Here is a 16,501-nt window from a genome sequence, read left to right on the forward strand (position 1 = left end):
AACTTTCTGGCAATGATCAACATACTGGCACTGGAGGATTCTGGGGTCATTTTTTACTCACCAATATTGAAGGGTTTTCCGATGGTCTTCTGCACTTTTATTGGAGCTAATCCCAACAACTGGGGATAAATCAAGACAAAACCCAGTCATTTCTCAGGTGCCTCAAATGGTTGCAGACATCCCCAAATCCATGGAAAACAAGTGATGGTGTTGGAACAATTCTTGGATTGTTGCTTGTGTCTGCACTAAGGATGGATATGTGACACTGGGAGCTGCCATGGGGTAAGGGCTGCTCCTGGAGAAGGTGAGGGATGAAGTTTCCTCTTGTGTCCCCTTTCCCTCAGGTTCCCAGTGTCCTTCCTGGGGGATGGGCACTGGCACCAGGTGGCTCTGAGCATCTCCCTGGAGAGGCTGGAATTGCACGTGGACTGTCGGCTGCTGGACAGAGTGAGCTGGTCCAACTATTTTGGGATGGGAGTGAGCACTGAGGGGCTGGTCATCATCGGGGGCCTCATCGACTCCTTCGAGATCCCCTTCAAGGTGAGAGCTGGGCAGGGGCTGCTCTCCCTGCAAGCTCCCTCTGATGGAATCCATTTCATTGCCTTCTTTTCCCAAAACAACATTTATTTTCATGCTTGGGTAGGATAAACTTTAGCAAAGGCTTGGGATTGGGTCAGGGCAGCACCAGGGGCAGCAGTCAGGTCACCTTGGGGTTGGGCTTCCACTCATCCTCTGGTGTTGGCCATGACTTGGACCGTGCAGAGAAGTCTCTGTGCAGTCAGCATGGAAAGATCAGCTTGGGGAAGTGTGTGCAATGGCTTCAGACTTCCAAAGGACAGGGCTGGGTGGGATACTGGGCAGGAATTGTTCCCTGGCAGGGTGGGCAGAGCTGACACAGGGTGCCCAGAGCAGCTGTGGCTGCCCCTGGATCCCTGGCAGTGCCCAAGGCCAGGTTGGACATTGGGGCTGGGACAGTGGCAGGGGTCCCTGCCCAGGGCATCTTCCCAAGCTGCTCTTGAGGCTGGAGAGGGAACATTCATAGCCCAAACCATCCCATAAAGAAATCCCTGGCTGTGAGAAGCTGGAGATGACCTCCCCTGCAGGCCCTTCCACACCTTTCCCTCTCCTCTGGAAGAAGCAGGAGCATAAACTCTGCTTTCTGTGTCTCCCCCAGGGCGCTCTCCAACAGCTGACCTTCGTGATGGGAGACCCAGCAGCGGCTGCTGAGCAGTGCCACAGCTACAACTCAACCTGCCCTGGCTCCTTCAGCCTCACCAGGGCCCCCTGGGAGCTCCCCACAGCCTGGCCACAGGTGTGCCTGGGGCACCTGGCACATTCACAGCGCTGGGCCAAGCCTTGCCTTGGTGTCACACGATTTCAGTGAAAGGTCCCACCCAGGGCGTTGCTTGGAATCGCTGGGATCTCCCGTTTGGGATGGGGCATGAGGAGGTGGGGTGGTTCTTTTCCATCCCTTCAAGTCACAGATGGGTTTGGAGCCAAGGAGAGTGAGTTAAAGGGAGAGTTTGGGGTCCAGGGAAAGCCTGGGGGTGGCTGTGACTGGGTGTGTGGCACAGGAAAGCTCTGAGTAATGCTGCAGCTGGAGCTGTGCTTCTGAGAGGAGGTGAAAGCTGTCCTTGGGAATTGGACACTGCTCTGGAATTCCTGCCCACTCCCAGCAGCACTGCACTCCTTGGTGCATCATCCTTCCAGAAGTTGTCCCTCTGTTGTGCCAGCATTGCTGGAAAATGGAAATTTGGGGGACTTTGCTTTCGTTGCAGCATTCAACAAATTTTCAACAAACGTATCTGTGTCAAAAAGCTCAGATCACATCATAAATCCCCCAAAACATGAAGAACCCAGGCTTTCCTCAGGAGCTGGAGTCAGCCCAGGGAAATTCCTCACATCTTAGGCCAGCACCTTCATAGGAAGTGCTTCACAGGAGCTGGGAGCAGCTGGGGAGAGGCCAGTGCTGGGTGTGAGAGCTTGGCAGGACACCCTGAGTGTGAGCTGTGCTCTGTGCTCTGGTGAGGAGCTGGCACAGGGCTGGGTTGTGGTTTTCTTTTTTGGTCCCTGGTGGTATTTGCCAGGACCAGAGAGTGCTAACATGTAGCTGTCTCTCAGAAAAGCTCACATCTCATCAGCTGAGAAAGACCTGAGGCCTTACTTGATGAGTTCCACGAGAGTTTATTTCATGCAAAGGGAGATCAAGCAGGGATTCTCCCAGAACAAAGGACAGACAGTTACATTTATAAGTTCAGGGAGGATTCAAACTACAGCCAATAAAAATTTATACAAAGAACAGCATCCAATCTATGTGAGAGGTTCTAAAGGTGAACTGACCAATTATACATCCTAATTTCTAACCAATTATCTTCCAAAGTGTTAGAGAGTGACCAAATTCTTAAGGAATTTGGCTCAATAGGATACCTTATCTATTATAGCAAGTTCCAGGGGCCAGGGGAAGATGGCTTTGGAGGAATGGTATCATCCACACTGGGTGTGAGACCTTGGCAGGACACCCCAAGTGTGCTCTGTGCTCTGGTGAGGAGCTGGCACAGTGCTGGGAAGGGCAGTGCCAGGACAGGGAGATGGGATGGGATAATGGGATGGGATGGGGCACCTGGCCTGACTGGTGCTGCCCAGGGATCCCTTTGGAGCCAGCACATGCAGGGAGTGGTGACAGCTGGGACAGCCCTGCACTCTGCTGCACTCCTGGATGTGCTGCTTTGCTCTGTGTTACTGGAGGAGGATTTTTGGGAAAGCCCTGATGATGAGGAGCTGGGTTTGCTGGCGAGTGTGGAGCAGGCAGAGTCTAACAGAGCTGGTGTTTTGGTTTAGTTTAGGTTTGCTAATTTTAACATACTTAATTTCTGTTGTGAGATGGGATTAGAAGCAAAAACAAGGCAGGCCTAAAACTTAAAAGGGTAAAAAAAGAACTTCATTAACAATACAGAGGAAATAAGAAATTCAGAATTAGATTTTCAGACCACTCCCTCCTCCCCTCCACCTCCTACATCTTCTAACAATCACATCTAGAGACACTTTATTTAGTTCTCTACTTGAATAATCATTTCAGTTCACTTCAGGGAGAGGAGTTTCTTCTTGTTTTCACTCCTAATCCTATCTCACAACAAAAATTGAGTATATTAAAATTAAAAAACCTAAATTAAACCAAGACAGCTGGTCCCACTGCTTCCCTCCTGCTCTGAGCAGGAGAGGAGTGGCTGAGTGTGCAGTGTAACTCTGCTCATCCCACAATAAAACCTGTATTGTCCCGAGCTCTGGAGGCCTGGAGCTCTTCCCTGAATGGCTCTGGGGTTCACCCATCAAGCAGAAAATGTCACTTTAAACATCAGTAAATAATAGTTAAGTTTTAAGCATCAGTAAATTGCCTGCAGGTGAGTCCCTATAGGATATTCCTGCCCCACATCCCCCAGTTCCCATCCCTTGCTGGCCCTCCTCAGGACTGAGGAGTTTCCAGACCAACAGAAACTGCACAAACCCACCCAGACTCCAGAGAGGTTTGATCAGAGGCCGTTCCCTCACGTTCTGTGAAGGATTGGCTCCCACTGTGCATTCCCTGGATGCTCCCTGTGCCGGCAGAGGCAGTTCCTGAGTCCTGGAGCCAGCAATCAACACGTGCTGCAGTCACTGCTGCTCCTTGGGCACTGATGCTTCTCCTCTTTTCTCTCTCCAACTCCCAGGTGCCAAAGGAAACCAATGAAATCCAGGATTCATCTGCTCAGGTACGACTCCTGCACTGTCCCTCCTTGTGTCCCTGTGCTGTCACCCCCAGGCTCTCTCCTGGGGACAGGAGTTGCTCTGATAAGCATTAAGGCAAAGCCAAAATACTCAGACAAGGCCACTAATGCTGATTTTCTTGGCTGTTATTGTTATTTCTTTACTACAACCTCTCTCTTTAATGGTTTGAACGTAGCTTGAACGTGTCCCAGCCCTGGTGAGTGCTCAGGTGACTTTTCTGACCCAGAGGGGTGGTGGTGGGGCAGGGAGTGAGGTGGCTCAGGCCACTGCCTGCCCAGAGTGTTTGTGGATCTGCCTGGGAGCTGAGCCAGGCTGGATGAGCCTGGAGGGAAGGAGGTGAGGGCAGCTGGGTGCAGGATTTGGGACAAAGCAGGATGGCAGTGGGATGTGATTCCTGCCTGGGGAGGCATCCCCAGGGTCTCCCTGCTGCCCCTGAGGAGCTGGGAAGGGCTGGAGCTCCCTGTGGGAGGGGTGGTTGTGGTTCTGGGGCTCTCCTTGGTGTGCTTTCCTGGGATCTGGTGCTGACAGAGGGGTGGCTGCCCCCTAAACCCACTGGTGCTCCTGGTGCTGAGCTCCTCGCTGGAGCTGCTGTCCCAGCTCTTGTGCGTGTGCTGGGGACACGAGGGACAGCTCTGAGTGAGGCTGGCTCTGTGTTCCTGCTGTGTTTGGGGTTTTTAGCCAAGTTTTGGTGTTCAAACATGCAAACACAAAGTGACAGCAAATGCAAATGGAGATTTGTGTGTGACTGAGCAGTTGGAGTTCTTCACTCCCTCACCCTCCTGGCTCCTGTTAACTCTGGGGGGAGAGTCTCTCTTCTCTCCCCTGGTTTTCACTGGCTGCACCTGGATGATTCCAGAGTAGAACCTGCCAAGTGATCTTTGGCAGTCAGGTCCATCCCTCTGCTCCAGGCTCAGCAGCTCATGGGGGAACGAACTCCAGGTTTGCTGGGTGGGTCTGAAATGAACTGAGGTGACAAAATCACCTTCCCTGGGCACTTATGGAAGGTGGGTCCTGCTTGGGATGTGATTCCCACCTGCTGGTTCTTCCAGACCCTGGCAAGACCTTGCCATAACAAGGAAAGTGGTGAAATTCATAGGTCTGCAGGGGAAAATGAACAAAAATCTGGATTTGGGACAAGTTTATTTTTCAAACACTTAATAAGGAGCAGAGATGCCTTGGAATTGTTGGCATTAAGATTTATTAGGAATAAAAAAGGCACTGCAGTTTGGGAGTAATGAGGAGCAGCCCAGCTCTGCTGCAGGGACAGGCCACAGCTCTACTTTCCAGTTCCTTTGTTCCTTTAGAAGTAAATTAGTACATTGGTGGATTCCTTAATTGTTAATTAGAGCTAAATAATTATGGAGGCTCAGGGTGATGGCAGAGGAAGATGTCATGGGGGAAGGCAATAGATGAGTTTGTTACTGGCAGTGGTACCTGAACTGCAGCCCACTCCTTTTGGCAATTTTTTTTTGAGGAATAAATTGCCATTTCTGAGCAATCCTTGGGACATGGATGGTGCTGAGCCACTTCTGCTGCATTTTGTTTCCTCTTAGACTGCCTGTCCTAAATGTGAGCAGGGTGGGGCTGAGCTGGTTCCAAGGCAGCTTAACCTGGGATCCTAAAGCCATTCCCCAAACAGTCAAAGCTTAAATCCCACAGATTACCAAAGAGACAAAACTTCACAGGTTTATTTTCTGGGCAGTTCAAACTGGTTGGGAAATTCCTTCTGGATTTAAAAAGGCTGTGAAAGCTCTGTGCAAACACTTATTTGTGTCATGGCACCTCTGCTCCCTCGTGCTCAGGTTTGTCAGTGAGCTCAGCTGCTCTGGGAATCGCTCCTTCAGGCTCACTCAGTCCTAAAATTCCATCCTTCCTGTCCCATCAGAGCAGTCTGGAGCCTGTGAAATCAGGATTGCACATGCTGCTGGTGCTGGGCTTTAAAACCCATCACAAAAGGCTTGGGCTGGCTCATCCTGACAAGGACAAGCCCTCGTGGGGAGCTGTCCCTCCTGCACCCCACAGCTCCCCTGGGACTGCTGCTGCTTCCTTGGGTAACCTGGAGAACACAAATATCCAAATATCCCTGTGGGGAATGGGACTGGAGCTGGAGCCCAGCTCTCTGATATTTCTGATATCTCTGATATTTCAGATCTGAATCCAGTTTCTCCAGTGGGATAAGATCTGTGGATTATTGTCCCCAAAACCCATGGTGGTGTAAACATAATGACAGGAATTTGTTGAGCTGAACCCCAGGGGTTTTTAACCCCCAAACCAAGTGCTGTTCTACCCAGCCATGCCATGAGGAGCCTCTGGTGGAAATTACAGTAATTTTATGATTATAAGCCGCACCATTTTGACTAAAATTTTGGTCCGAACCCAAAGTGCAGCTTATAATCAGGTGCAGCTTATATATGGACAAAGAATGAAAAGTTGCTGTTTTAGTTTGGAGGACAGGTGTCTGCTGAGAAAGGCAGGAACTTCTCTTTGAAATGGAGAATGTAAACCCCCTCCCTCCAAATTATTATAATTTTGAAATCAAGGGGCTCTCAGGCAAAGATATGGGAATTAGGAATAACAGTTCTTTACTAGGGAAATTAAAATAGAAATACAGTATTACAAAGAAACAAACCCCAAACCCTGACACAGTCAGAGTACAACCTGACACCCGTCAGGCAGGGTGTTGGTAGCAGTCCCATCCCATGGTGGCTGCATCCTCCTGCAGTGACAGATGTGGCTCAGTTGGAGCAGTGCTCCTGTACAAGGTGCAGTTTCCCTCCGGAGCTCCAGTGGTGATGTGGAGAAATCCGGTTTTCCTCTGGAGTCCAGTGGAGAAAGGGGCTCCCTTAGTGTCCCAAAACCTCTGTTTTTATCTTGGTAAGAAATGTTGGGCTCTTCCCTCTGGCTGGAGCAACTCCCAATGGGATGCAGTAATTTTATCAGTCCCACAGTGGGACTCAATGGCCATGAGCAGAAAATGACTGGCTGGAGGAAGGATGGGCTGTGAAAAGATAAAGAACAATGCCCTGCCTGGTTTCAATGGATGGCCCATGAGCAGAGTATCTGCCATGGAGATCAGGATCACTGCCCCACCCTTAACAGATGGTGATAGAACAGATACCTTTTATCACACTCTGCGTTGTAACATGAGGCTTGTAATCAGGTGCAGCTTATGTATGGACAAAGAATGAAAAATTGCTGGGACCGGGAAGTGCGGCTTATACTCAGTGCAGCTTATAATCGTGAAATTACTGTACCCCTCCTCTCCAACCTTTTACACATGGCCTCCTGCCTGGGGCAGCTTCTGTGCCCTTGCTGACTTTTAGGAATTGTGGTGTGCCAGAAGTGTGGCAGCACAGCACAGGTTGTGCTTCTCCAGAAGCTTCCCAGGCTGTTGTAGTGCCCAGCAGTGTCTGCTGTCCCTGGGGAGCCCCATCCCTGGGAAAGGCCAGCAGGGCATTGGGGATGGGGCTTGTCCTGCCTTTCCTTTGGAAAGGTGAGGCTCTGTGCTGTGGGAGCACAAGGAATCCTCCTGGGCTGCCCAGGCTGAACGTGGGCTCTGCATGGGGGATTGCAGGGAAGTTCAGGATTTTGGATTGCATCAGTTTGAGCCTGGGTAGGACATCAGGGAGCCCCAAACATCGCCCTGGGAAATGGGGCATTGCTGAGGAGTCCCAGGGATCTCCAAATAAAACCCATCCTGTTCCCATGGGACATCTTCCACAATCCCAGGCTGCTCCAAGGCCCATCCAGCCTGGCCTGGGACACTCAGGACATTGAGCAGTGATTATCCCCCACACTCCTTTTTTCTTCTTTTTTTTTTTTTTTCTGTGATACCTCAAGGATTCATAAGTTGATAGTTATTTTGTTTGAGTTTTTCTTTCAGGTCATAAGAAGTTCAAATGTCTGCTGATCACACAGACATGAAAAAGTTCTCCTTGTATTTCTTACCTTGGGTCTGATGTCTTGTGGATGAACTACAGATCTTAGATGCCATTCTTCCCTGTGCTGCAGGAAAAACTGTGCTTTGTTTGCAGTGGTGATTCATCTTTAGGTTTAGAACAATCTCTTATGTTTGGGACAGTAATAGTGTATATGGGTTCTTAAAGAAGTATTAGAGTCAGACATGAAGCCATTGACATTGTATTATTGACAAACCTGGGTTGATACAACCCAGTGTATTGAGGTTGGACACCAGTATACTTCAAGAAGTGGAATTGCTGCTCTGGGAGCACTCTGCGCCCTCTTAAAGCCAAGAACAATTGTTACACCTTTCTTTCACTCCCAGGGATCCAGGGGCAGCCACAGCTGCTCTGGGAATTCCATCCCACCCTCACAGGGAAGAATTCCTTCCCAACATCCCATCTAAATCTCTCCCAGTTTAAACTGCTCTTCCTTGTCCTATCACTCCATATCCTTGTAAAAAGTCTCCTCTCCAAACTTCCTGCAGCCCGTTTAGGAGCTGGCACTGGAAATAATTAACCTTATTTATTTTTCAGCCTTACAGTGTATTCCCTTCCCAAATCCAGCACCCAGGTGTGGTGTGGGAAACTCCTGAGCAAAGATTTCAGCCCCTGTGGGGTGGGGGTGCCTGTGCTGAGCTGTCCCTGTTCCCATGGAGCAGAGGAGAGGAGGGGGCAATGCCTCAGGGCCCCAGCAGTGAGGGCAGAGCAGAGGGGCTGTGCTGGCACCAGCAGGGATTTGTCCCCTGCAGCTCCTCAGGGACCTCATCTGCTGCTGGACACAGCCCCTGGCATTCCCTGCCATTGATTCCTTCTTTAAATCACTCCAACCTTGATTGTTGATTTTTTTTTTTTCTGTAAGCTTCTTCTAGGCTTTTTTTGCAGCCTCTTCTAGGGGTTTGATGCTAGAAAGTGCTGGAAAAAATAGTTTAAAATTGTCAGTCTTTGATCTTGAGTGAATCACTTTGTACCTTTGGCTGATAGATGGAAGAGGCTTCTATTAACAAAAAAATCCTATTTCCTAGGAGAAGACCCTGAACTTTGAACTCTGTTTTACCCAGCCTGACCCAGGTGAAAATTAGGGCACAATGTTATTCTGCTTGTCTGGGCTGCTGAGAACAGGGATGCTCCAAGCTGGGCTTTAACCCCTTTGCCATGTAGGAGTTTTTGGAGCGTGGCACCAGCTGAAAAGCCCTGCAGAAGTCCAGCAGCATTGTTATCTTTGTCAGTGAAACACTCTGAGGCTCCTCAGGCAAGATCCCAAGTTAGAAACTGTTTCCAAACCATGGCATTAATTACATATCTGTGGTTTCTTCATTAATGAGCCCCATGTCAGTTGTTCTGTTATTTTGCTTGGGCTCAGCTTGAGGGAAGAGGGCTGTAATTACTCAAAGCTTCCTGTTTGCCTTTTTTTCCCCCCTTTTTAAAATTTAATTCCATATTGGCACAACACAAAGCCTTTTCCCAGTCAGTCCCCTGGAGCTTCCCCAGCTCTCTGAGCCAAGCTGAGAATTCAGTGCTCATTTTGGGGAGAGCCTGAGGTTTTAATGCTTTTGGGGTTGAGTTCTGGGGCTGGCATTGAGAAATCTCTGTTTCCTATCCTCTCTGGAATGGGAAGTATTTCATTGTCCTTTGGTTATGTCATCTGGATTTTCTAAATGTGGACAGAACTGGGGCTCTCCAGCTCTTCCCACGTCACTGCTGTTTCTGGACCCAAGATGTGCCTGGGGCAGAGACTTCTCCTGCCTTTATTTTCCTTCTTTCATCCAATTTTGTGCAAATCACAGACCCTGCCTTGCTTTTCACGTGCCAATTCCTTCTTTTTTTCCCTTCTGTTTTATCATCCTTCATGGCTGCTTTCAATCTGGGCTCCTTCCCCACTTCCCAGCTGGAATTTCTGGGAGTTCAGCCCCACATACCTCACTCAACTCTCACGCTTTTGGACAACTCCGGAGCTGTTCCCAATTTGTCCCTCTCAGCTGGTTCTCCTCTAAATTTGGCCACTTTGGAGGAGCAGGGATGGATTCTATTGATTTTGGCTGTTAGCTGTGTTTACACAAACCAATATAATTCAGCCTTGTGCCTCAGTAATTTTTCCTCAGGGACCCTTTTCCCCTGAGCCCTGCCAGATGGGAGTTTCCAGCGTGGACCTTTCCCATGTCAAGTGTTGGATTTAAAACCCTTTTTCTTCACTGTGTGGGAATTCTGGGCTCCCAGTGCCAGCATCCCACTGGGATTCCCAGGCTGGCACATCCTGGGGTTGTTCATCAGCCCTTGGGAGCCTGGACACTTCAGCTCCTCACAGCCCAGTGATTGATCATCACAATTAATTAACCTCACCACAGTGGTTAACAGGATTTGGGAATTCTCACTGCACTTTTCCTCACCTGGTGGTGGAGTTGCATGGAAATCTGAGCGACCTGGCCCATGGAAGGGGTGGAATGAGATGGGATTTAAAGTTTTTTTCCAACCCAAACCATTCCCTGACACCATCTGTTAGCTTTTATCCACAGGTAACTGTCCTGTGAGGAACTGGTTGTTAAATTTTTGGGTGTTGATGCCTCTGGAGTTAATCCACCAGGTGCTGCTGTCTTCCATTCATTTTCCACTTCAGGGTGTACAAAATGAGGCACCAAATTGCTGTAGCTGAAACTTTCCAATCCTGGGGATTGCAAAATGTGTTGTAAGGAAATGACTGATTTGGATCAAATCTACAAAAATTGGTTGTAGGGAGAAATATGAATCAAGTTGGGAAGCTGAAGTACATTGATGATTTTTTTTCTACCATTAAGGGTATATTTCAAGACCTGCTTTTAATCAGAAACCCCCAAAGCACCAAAAGTGTAACATCAAAACTGTGCTGCTTCACGGTTTAATTTCTGAAAGAAAAATTCTTTATTTCAGCTCCACAAGAAATGGATGTGTATGGGATAAAATGGGATAAAATGTGGGGTTTATCCCTTCCAGGGACTGCTCTGAAGAGAGCAAACATCCCCTGTGTACCCCTGGAGGGAGCTGCTGTCCTGTGGGGACACTGCTGTCCCTTGTCCCCCTCTCAGGAGCTTGTCTGGGGTGTGGAAATTGGGAATGGGGCTCTTGAGGTGCCCCAAGGCTGCCCAGGGAGGATCTGGTGATGCTCCACATTTTGGGCAAAGTTTCTTTGCAGCTCTGGGAGGCTGGGAATGTCGAGCCCAGGTGGGTTTAAGGACCGAATTTTAGCATCTTTCCAGGTGGTTTTGGACCAGCCACTGTCTCTGGGTTTAAGGACCCAGTTTTAGCATCTTTCCAGGTGGTTTTGGACCAGCCACTGTCTCTGGGGGGACACTGAAGGGCTGAGGGAGGGTGTTTGGAGTCCTCTCCTCTCTGCTCTGTGTGGAGTGATAACTCTGCTAATTTATTTTACTTGATTAATTGCAACCCTTGCAGCCTCTTTGCCTGATCATCAAGTGGCTTCTGGTTTTTACTATTTTAACAGCAAAATAATGAAAAAAAAATTAAAATCCAACTAAGAGCCCACAGATTTTAAGGGTTTTCATGCTCCAGGCATTCCCCCTGCAGACAGCAGTGTCCATGGCAGCAGCCAGGGATGCAGGGGAAAAATGTCCTGGGAAAGCTGCTGGGGTGTGGGGTGTGGGGTGCAGGGCACTGTGAGCACCTGGACAGGGAGCTGCTGCTGGAGAGGGAGCTGTGGGGCTGGGGCTGGGTGTGAGCAGGGCTGGGACATCAGCCTGAGGGGAGTGTGACATCAGCCAGAGGGGATGTGACATCAACCAGAGCAGGGATGTGACATCAGCCAGGACAGGGATGTGACATCAGCCAGGACAGGAGTGTGACATCAGCCAGGACAGGGGTGTGACATCAGCCAGGGCAGGGATGTGACATCAGCCAGGGCAGGGATGTGACACCAGCCAGGACAGGGATGTGACATCAGCCAGGGCAGGGATGTGACATCAGCCAGGACAGGGAGTGTGACATCAGCCAGGGCAGGGCTGGGACATCAGCCAGGGCAGGGATGTGACATCAGCCGGAGCAGGGATGTGACATCATTCAGGGCAGGGCTGGGACATCAGCCAGGGCAGGGGATGTGACATCAGCCAGGGCAGGGGATGTGACATCAGCTAGGGCAGGGATGTGACATCAGCCAGAGCAGGGATGTGACATCAGCCAGGACAGGGGTGTGACATCAGCCAGGGCAGGGAGTGTGACATCAGCCAGGACAGGGGTGTGTGACATCAGCCAGGACAGGGCTGGGACATCAGCCAGGACAGGGGTGTGACATCAGCCAGATCATGGAGTGTGACATCAGCCAGATCATGGAGTGTGACATCAGCCAGGGGGGAGTGTGATATCAGCCAGATCATGGGGTGTGACATCATCCAGTGCAGGGGATGTGACATCAGCCAGGACAGGAGTGTGACATCAGCCAGGGCAGGAATGTGACATCAGCCAGAGCAGGGAATGTGACATCAGCCAGGTTAGGGATGTGACATCTTCCCCCCAGGTTTTCCTGCTGCTGGAGCTCCTCATGCCTTGCACTTGACTGTCCTTGTCCTTTGTGTCCTGGTGAATCCCTCACAGGGGAAGCCTCGAGCTGCTCCTGCCCCTCTGCCCCTTCCCTGGGCCTGAGTCTGACCAGTGCCCACCCCTCTCTTTCCTGGCCCCTTTGGCTGTTTCTGTGACTGTAATCATTTCTTTATTAGCCAAGGTCTGCCTTAAGGCAGCTCTGGGTGGGAGCAGGGCTGTCCTGCACGGAGGGCTCTCCCTCAGTGCCAGGGTTTGGTGGTGCCTGCCTGGCTCACCTGGGGCTGTGTGTCCCTCTTGGGCTCCAGTCTATCCTGAAATATCTTCTGGACATGCCACAGGAGCGTGCTGGGGAGCTGCAGAGCTGCAGCACCAAAAAGCACAAACTTTTAGTGCTGCTCAAGGGATTTTGGATAGATCCCAGTGCTGCCCTGGGCTGAGGAGGAATCCCAGATCCCTTCAGCTCCCCTTTGGCTCCTCCTGGGAAGGTGACCTTGCAGGGAATGTGGTTACTCACATTTACCACATTACCAGAACCCATTTTAGGTGGGACAAATGATGGAGTTTTAGCCAGGATACTTTTTCTTCAGCTCTCAATTTGATTTCTTGCCTGAAAGGACTGTGTAAAATAAACAATATATATATATATATTAGCTTAAAAAGGTGTTATTTTAGAGTGTCACTATTACAGCTCTCTCCTGCCCACCCCCAGCTCACAGCCATCCTGCTTAAACAGAAACAGAACCACAAACCAAGTTCATTAAAGTAATGACAGGGTGGCTCCTAATTGGGTTTGAAATTTTGGCCTGAAGGAGCCTCTGAAGGGTTTTCCCCTCGTGCAACTGAATCCATGGATTCTGATGGATTTGGGAAGGCTGATTTAATTCAGGGTAACTCTTCCCTTAATCAGGTAACCCCCCCCACCCCTGCCTGGGGGATGTGTGGCTGTGCAGGGCTCACCTGGATGAACTGGGGCTGCTTTTAGTGCAGTAAAATCATTTAAGCTGGGAAGGATCCCTAAGATCATCAAGTCCAACCATAAAGAGACTTCAACCCCTATTCCAGCAATGTCTGGGCACTGCTGACTCCTTGAAATCAAAATCAATTTAAATTTAAATTGTTATCATTATATCAAATTGCAAAAAATTATATGTAACAACAAAAAACAAGACACCCTCAAAATAAGTGTTCATAACTGAGGGCAAACCACTTCAGGTGTTTATGAAAGGATCTCTTCAAAGCTAAAATTTGAAAATGAAAAGTTAAAATTTCATGTTTCTCCTGCTGTGATGGCAGCAGAGTCAAAGCTTCAGCACCTCCTGCTGCTCTGGAGCCCCTCTGCTCATCCCAAATGGGGCTCTCACCTCCCTTCTGGCAGGGAAATTGTTGCTTTTGCTGCTCCTGCACATCCCCCTGGTGCTCCCAGGCCAGTGGAGCAGAGCAAGAGGGAGCCCGGTGATGGCAGGAGGGATGAAGGATGGGAAGGACTGCCCAGGACTCTGCAGGGCTCCTGCCCACCCTGCACGGCAAGAGTGGGGCTGCATCTCCCTCTAGTGACTGTGTCAGCTGCGTCCTCACAGCTCCTGCGGCAGGGCTGGGTGTCATAGCTCTGGGTGTCACAGCTCTGAGTGCCACCAGCTGTGTGTGTCCAGTTCTGGGTGTGACAGCTCTTGGTGCCACCAGCTCTGGGTGTCACAGCTCTCTGGGTGTCACAGCTCTGGGTGTCACAGCTCTGAGTGCCACCAGCTGTGTGTGTCCAGTTCTGGGTGTGACAGCTCTTGGTGCCACCAGCTCTGGGTGTCACAGCTCTCTGGGTGTCACAGCTCTGGGTGTCACAGCTCTGAGTGCCACCAGCTGTGTGTGTCCAGTTCTGGGTGTGACAGCTCTTGGTGCCACCAGCTCTGGGTGTCACAGCTCTCTGGGTGTCACAGCTCTGGGTGTCACAGCTCTGGGTGTCACCAGCTGTGTGTGTCCAGCTCTGGGTGTCCCAGCTCTGAGTGTGACAGCTCTGAGTGTGACAGCTCTGGGTGTCACAGCTGTGGGTGCCACCAGCACTGTCCCTGTCCCCATGGGGCACGGGCAGCTCGGAGCAGGCTCCAGGCAGGGCTGCTGGCCATGTGCTATGCTGGAAATGCTGTGGCTGCTCCAGGACCTGCACACCCACCACCAGCCCAGTCTGAGGGGCTCTCACTGGAGCTGGGTGGAAAAGCAGTGGGATTGTGAAATGCAGGGAGCTCTGGAGTTTAATTCCGTTCCCACACTCAGTGTTTGTGTGTTGAGTGTGGATATCTCTCCCAGTGTTGCATTTTGCCCCCAGCCAAGGGCAGTGCTGGGCTCTGCTGGACCTTGTAGGGCTGACAGAGCCCTTGGGAGCTGCAGGGACCATTCAAGGTGACAGCTGAGGACAGAGAGAGCCCAGAGAGAGTCACTGCCTTAAATTAAATGTCTGGAAGCCTCCAGGAGGCTCCTCCTGCCCTTGTTCCTGTCTCCCCTTCCCAGCCCTTGAGGTTTGCAGCTGCAGGGGGAAGTTGTGTGGTGGGGGCTCTGAGCTCCCCTCTGACCTGCTGGCACCAGGAGAGCACCAGGAGCCCTGGAATGTGCAGGAACAGCAGAATCCAGAACCTGGAGGGACAGATGGACCCCTGGTGTCACTTTATACATTTGCTGTAACTCTTCTAGTGACTGCTCTCAGATTGGATTGCTGTCATGAGGCTGTGGGCTCTGGGGAGAGCTCAGAGCCCCTTGCAGTGCCTAAAGGGGCTCCAGGAGAGCTGGAGAGGGACTGGACACAGGGAATGGCTTCAGTCTGACAAAGAGTAGGGTTAGATGGGATTTTTGGGAGGAACTGGGAGAGCGGGGAGGCCCTGGCACAGAGTGCCCAGAGCAGCCCGTGTCCCCTGTGAAAGGAGAGTTTTGGTCTGTACTGGGTGCAGTTTTGATCTGTACTTGGTGCAGTTTTGTTTGTAGATAGATGCAGTTTTGGTCTGTAGATGGATGCAGTTTTGGTTTGCACTGGATGCAGTGTCCTGCTCACTCTGTATAAACTGTCCCAGAATTTGAGGGCTCCTGCCTGGCCCTCACAAGCTGTGCCCTGCCTCATTCCCCAGCAGCATTCCTGCATGTGGGAAATGAGGAATTACAGAATCATTAAGGTTGGAAATTACTCCAAGCTGATCAAATCCAACCTGTGACTGATCCCCCCCTTGTCACCCAGCCCAGAGCACCCAGTGCCACCTCCAATCATTCCTTGGACACCCCCAGGGATGGGGACTCCAAACCTCCCTGGGCAGTCCATTGAGCAGGAAAGGGGGAAAAATAAGTGCACCCTTCAAAACTGATTTTTCCCTTTCTCTTTTTCAGGACTCCAGACTCCCCAGCTCAGATCTGGCCCCGGGGCCACCTTGGCCGTGGGAGGATGCCCAGGGGACCCTCAGCCTCCCTGATGGGAGTGCCCTGGCCTCCCTCTCTGCTCACGAGATGCCATCAGCTGAGGAGGAGGAGGAGGAGGGCAGCCTTTCCATTGAGGACGAAGGCTTTGAGCTGCTGAACTCCACCTACAATAAAATCACCGGCCCCGGCAGGCCAGCGCTCAGGAGGAGCTCAGGTGAGTACATGATTTTCCTCCTTTTCCCCATCACAATTTCTGGGAATCTGACAGTGCTTCCTCCACCCAGGAGCCTCCATCCAGCCCCCACGAGCAGCCAAGAAGCAGCGTGGCTCTGAGCCCCGGGAGGAGAACGTCACCACGGAGAAGCTGTCGGGGGACACGGGCAAACCCCGCCTGGGCCCCTTCCCCAAGCTGTCCCCGGCAGCCCATCGGGGGGCTGCTCCCAAAGGAAGTGTCCCCAAAGGTCCCCTGAGGGCAGGGGCAGCGCTGGGTGTCCCAGAGCCTCCTCCTGGAGCAGGACACCCCGGAGTGAGGCTGGCACAGGGACACCAGGGCTGTGTGAAACCGGGACCGCCGGGGCTGCCGGGACCGCCGGGGCTGCCGGTGAGTGCAGGAGGGCACGGGGGGCTGGGGGTGCCAAGGGCTGCTGAGATGGGGAACTGCCCAGGGAACCTGCCCCAGGGCTGCTGGGATGGGGAACTGCACAGGGAACCTGCCCCAGGGCTGCTGGGATGGGGAACTGCACAGGAACCTACCCCAGGCTGGGGAATCTCCAGGGTGGGAAACTTCTCCAGAATGGGAAACCTTCCCCAGGATGGGAAACCTTCTCCAGGGTGGGGAAACTTTTCCAGAATGGGGAAACTTCTCCAGA

At 51.3% G+C, this 16,501-nt stretch overlaps 1 protein-coding gene across 1 annotated transcript in view; it reads left to right on the forward strand.

The window, feature by feature from the left end:
• The window catches only part of LOC117005768 (collagen alpha-1(I) chain-like), an 81,570-nt gene that overhangs the window by 30,164 nt on the left and 34,905 nt on the right, over positions 1-16,501 (forward strand). The window contains 5 exon segments of the mRNA XM_033077802.1: positions 345-540; positions 1,175-1,312; positions 3,705-3,746; positions 15,603-15,846; positions 15,917-16,233. Coding sequence (XP_032933693.1) covers positions 345-540; positions 1,175-1,312; positions 3,705-3,746; positions 15,603-15,846; positions 15,917-16,233 — 937 coding nt within the window.

The sequence above is a fragment of the Catharus ustulatus genome, chromosome 21 (assembly GCF_009819885.2).
Source record: "Catharus ustulatus isolate bCatUst1 chromosome 21, bCatUst1.pri.v2, whole genome shotgun sequence".
In the NCBI taxonomy this organism is placed as follows: domain Eukaryota; kingdom Metazoa; phylum Chordata; class Aves; order Passeriformes; family Turdidae; genus Catharus; species Catharus ustulatus.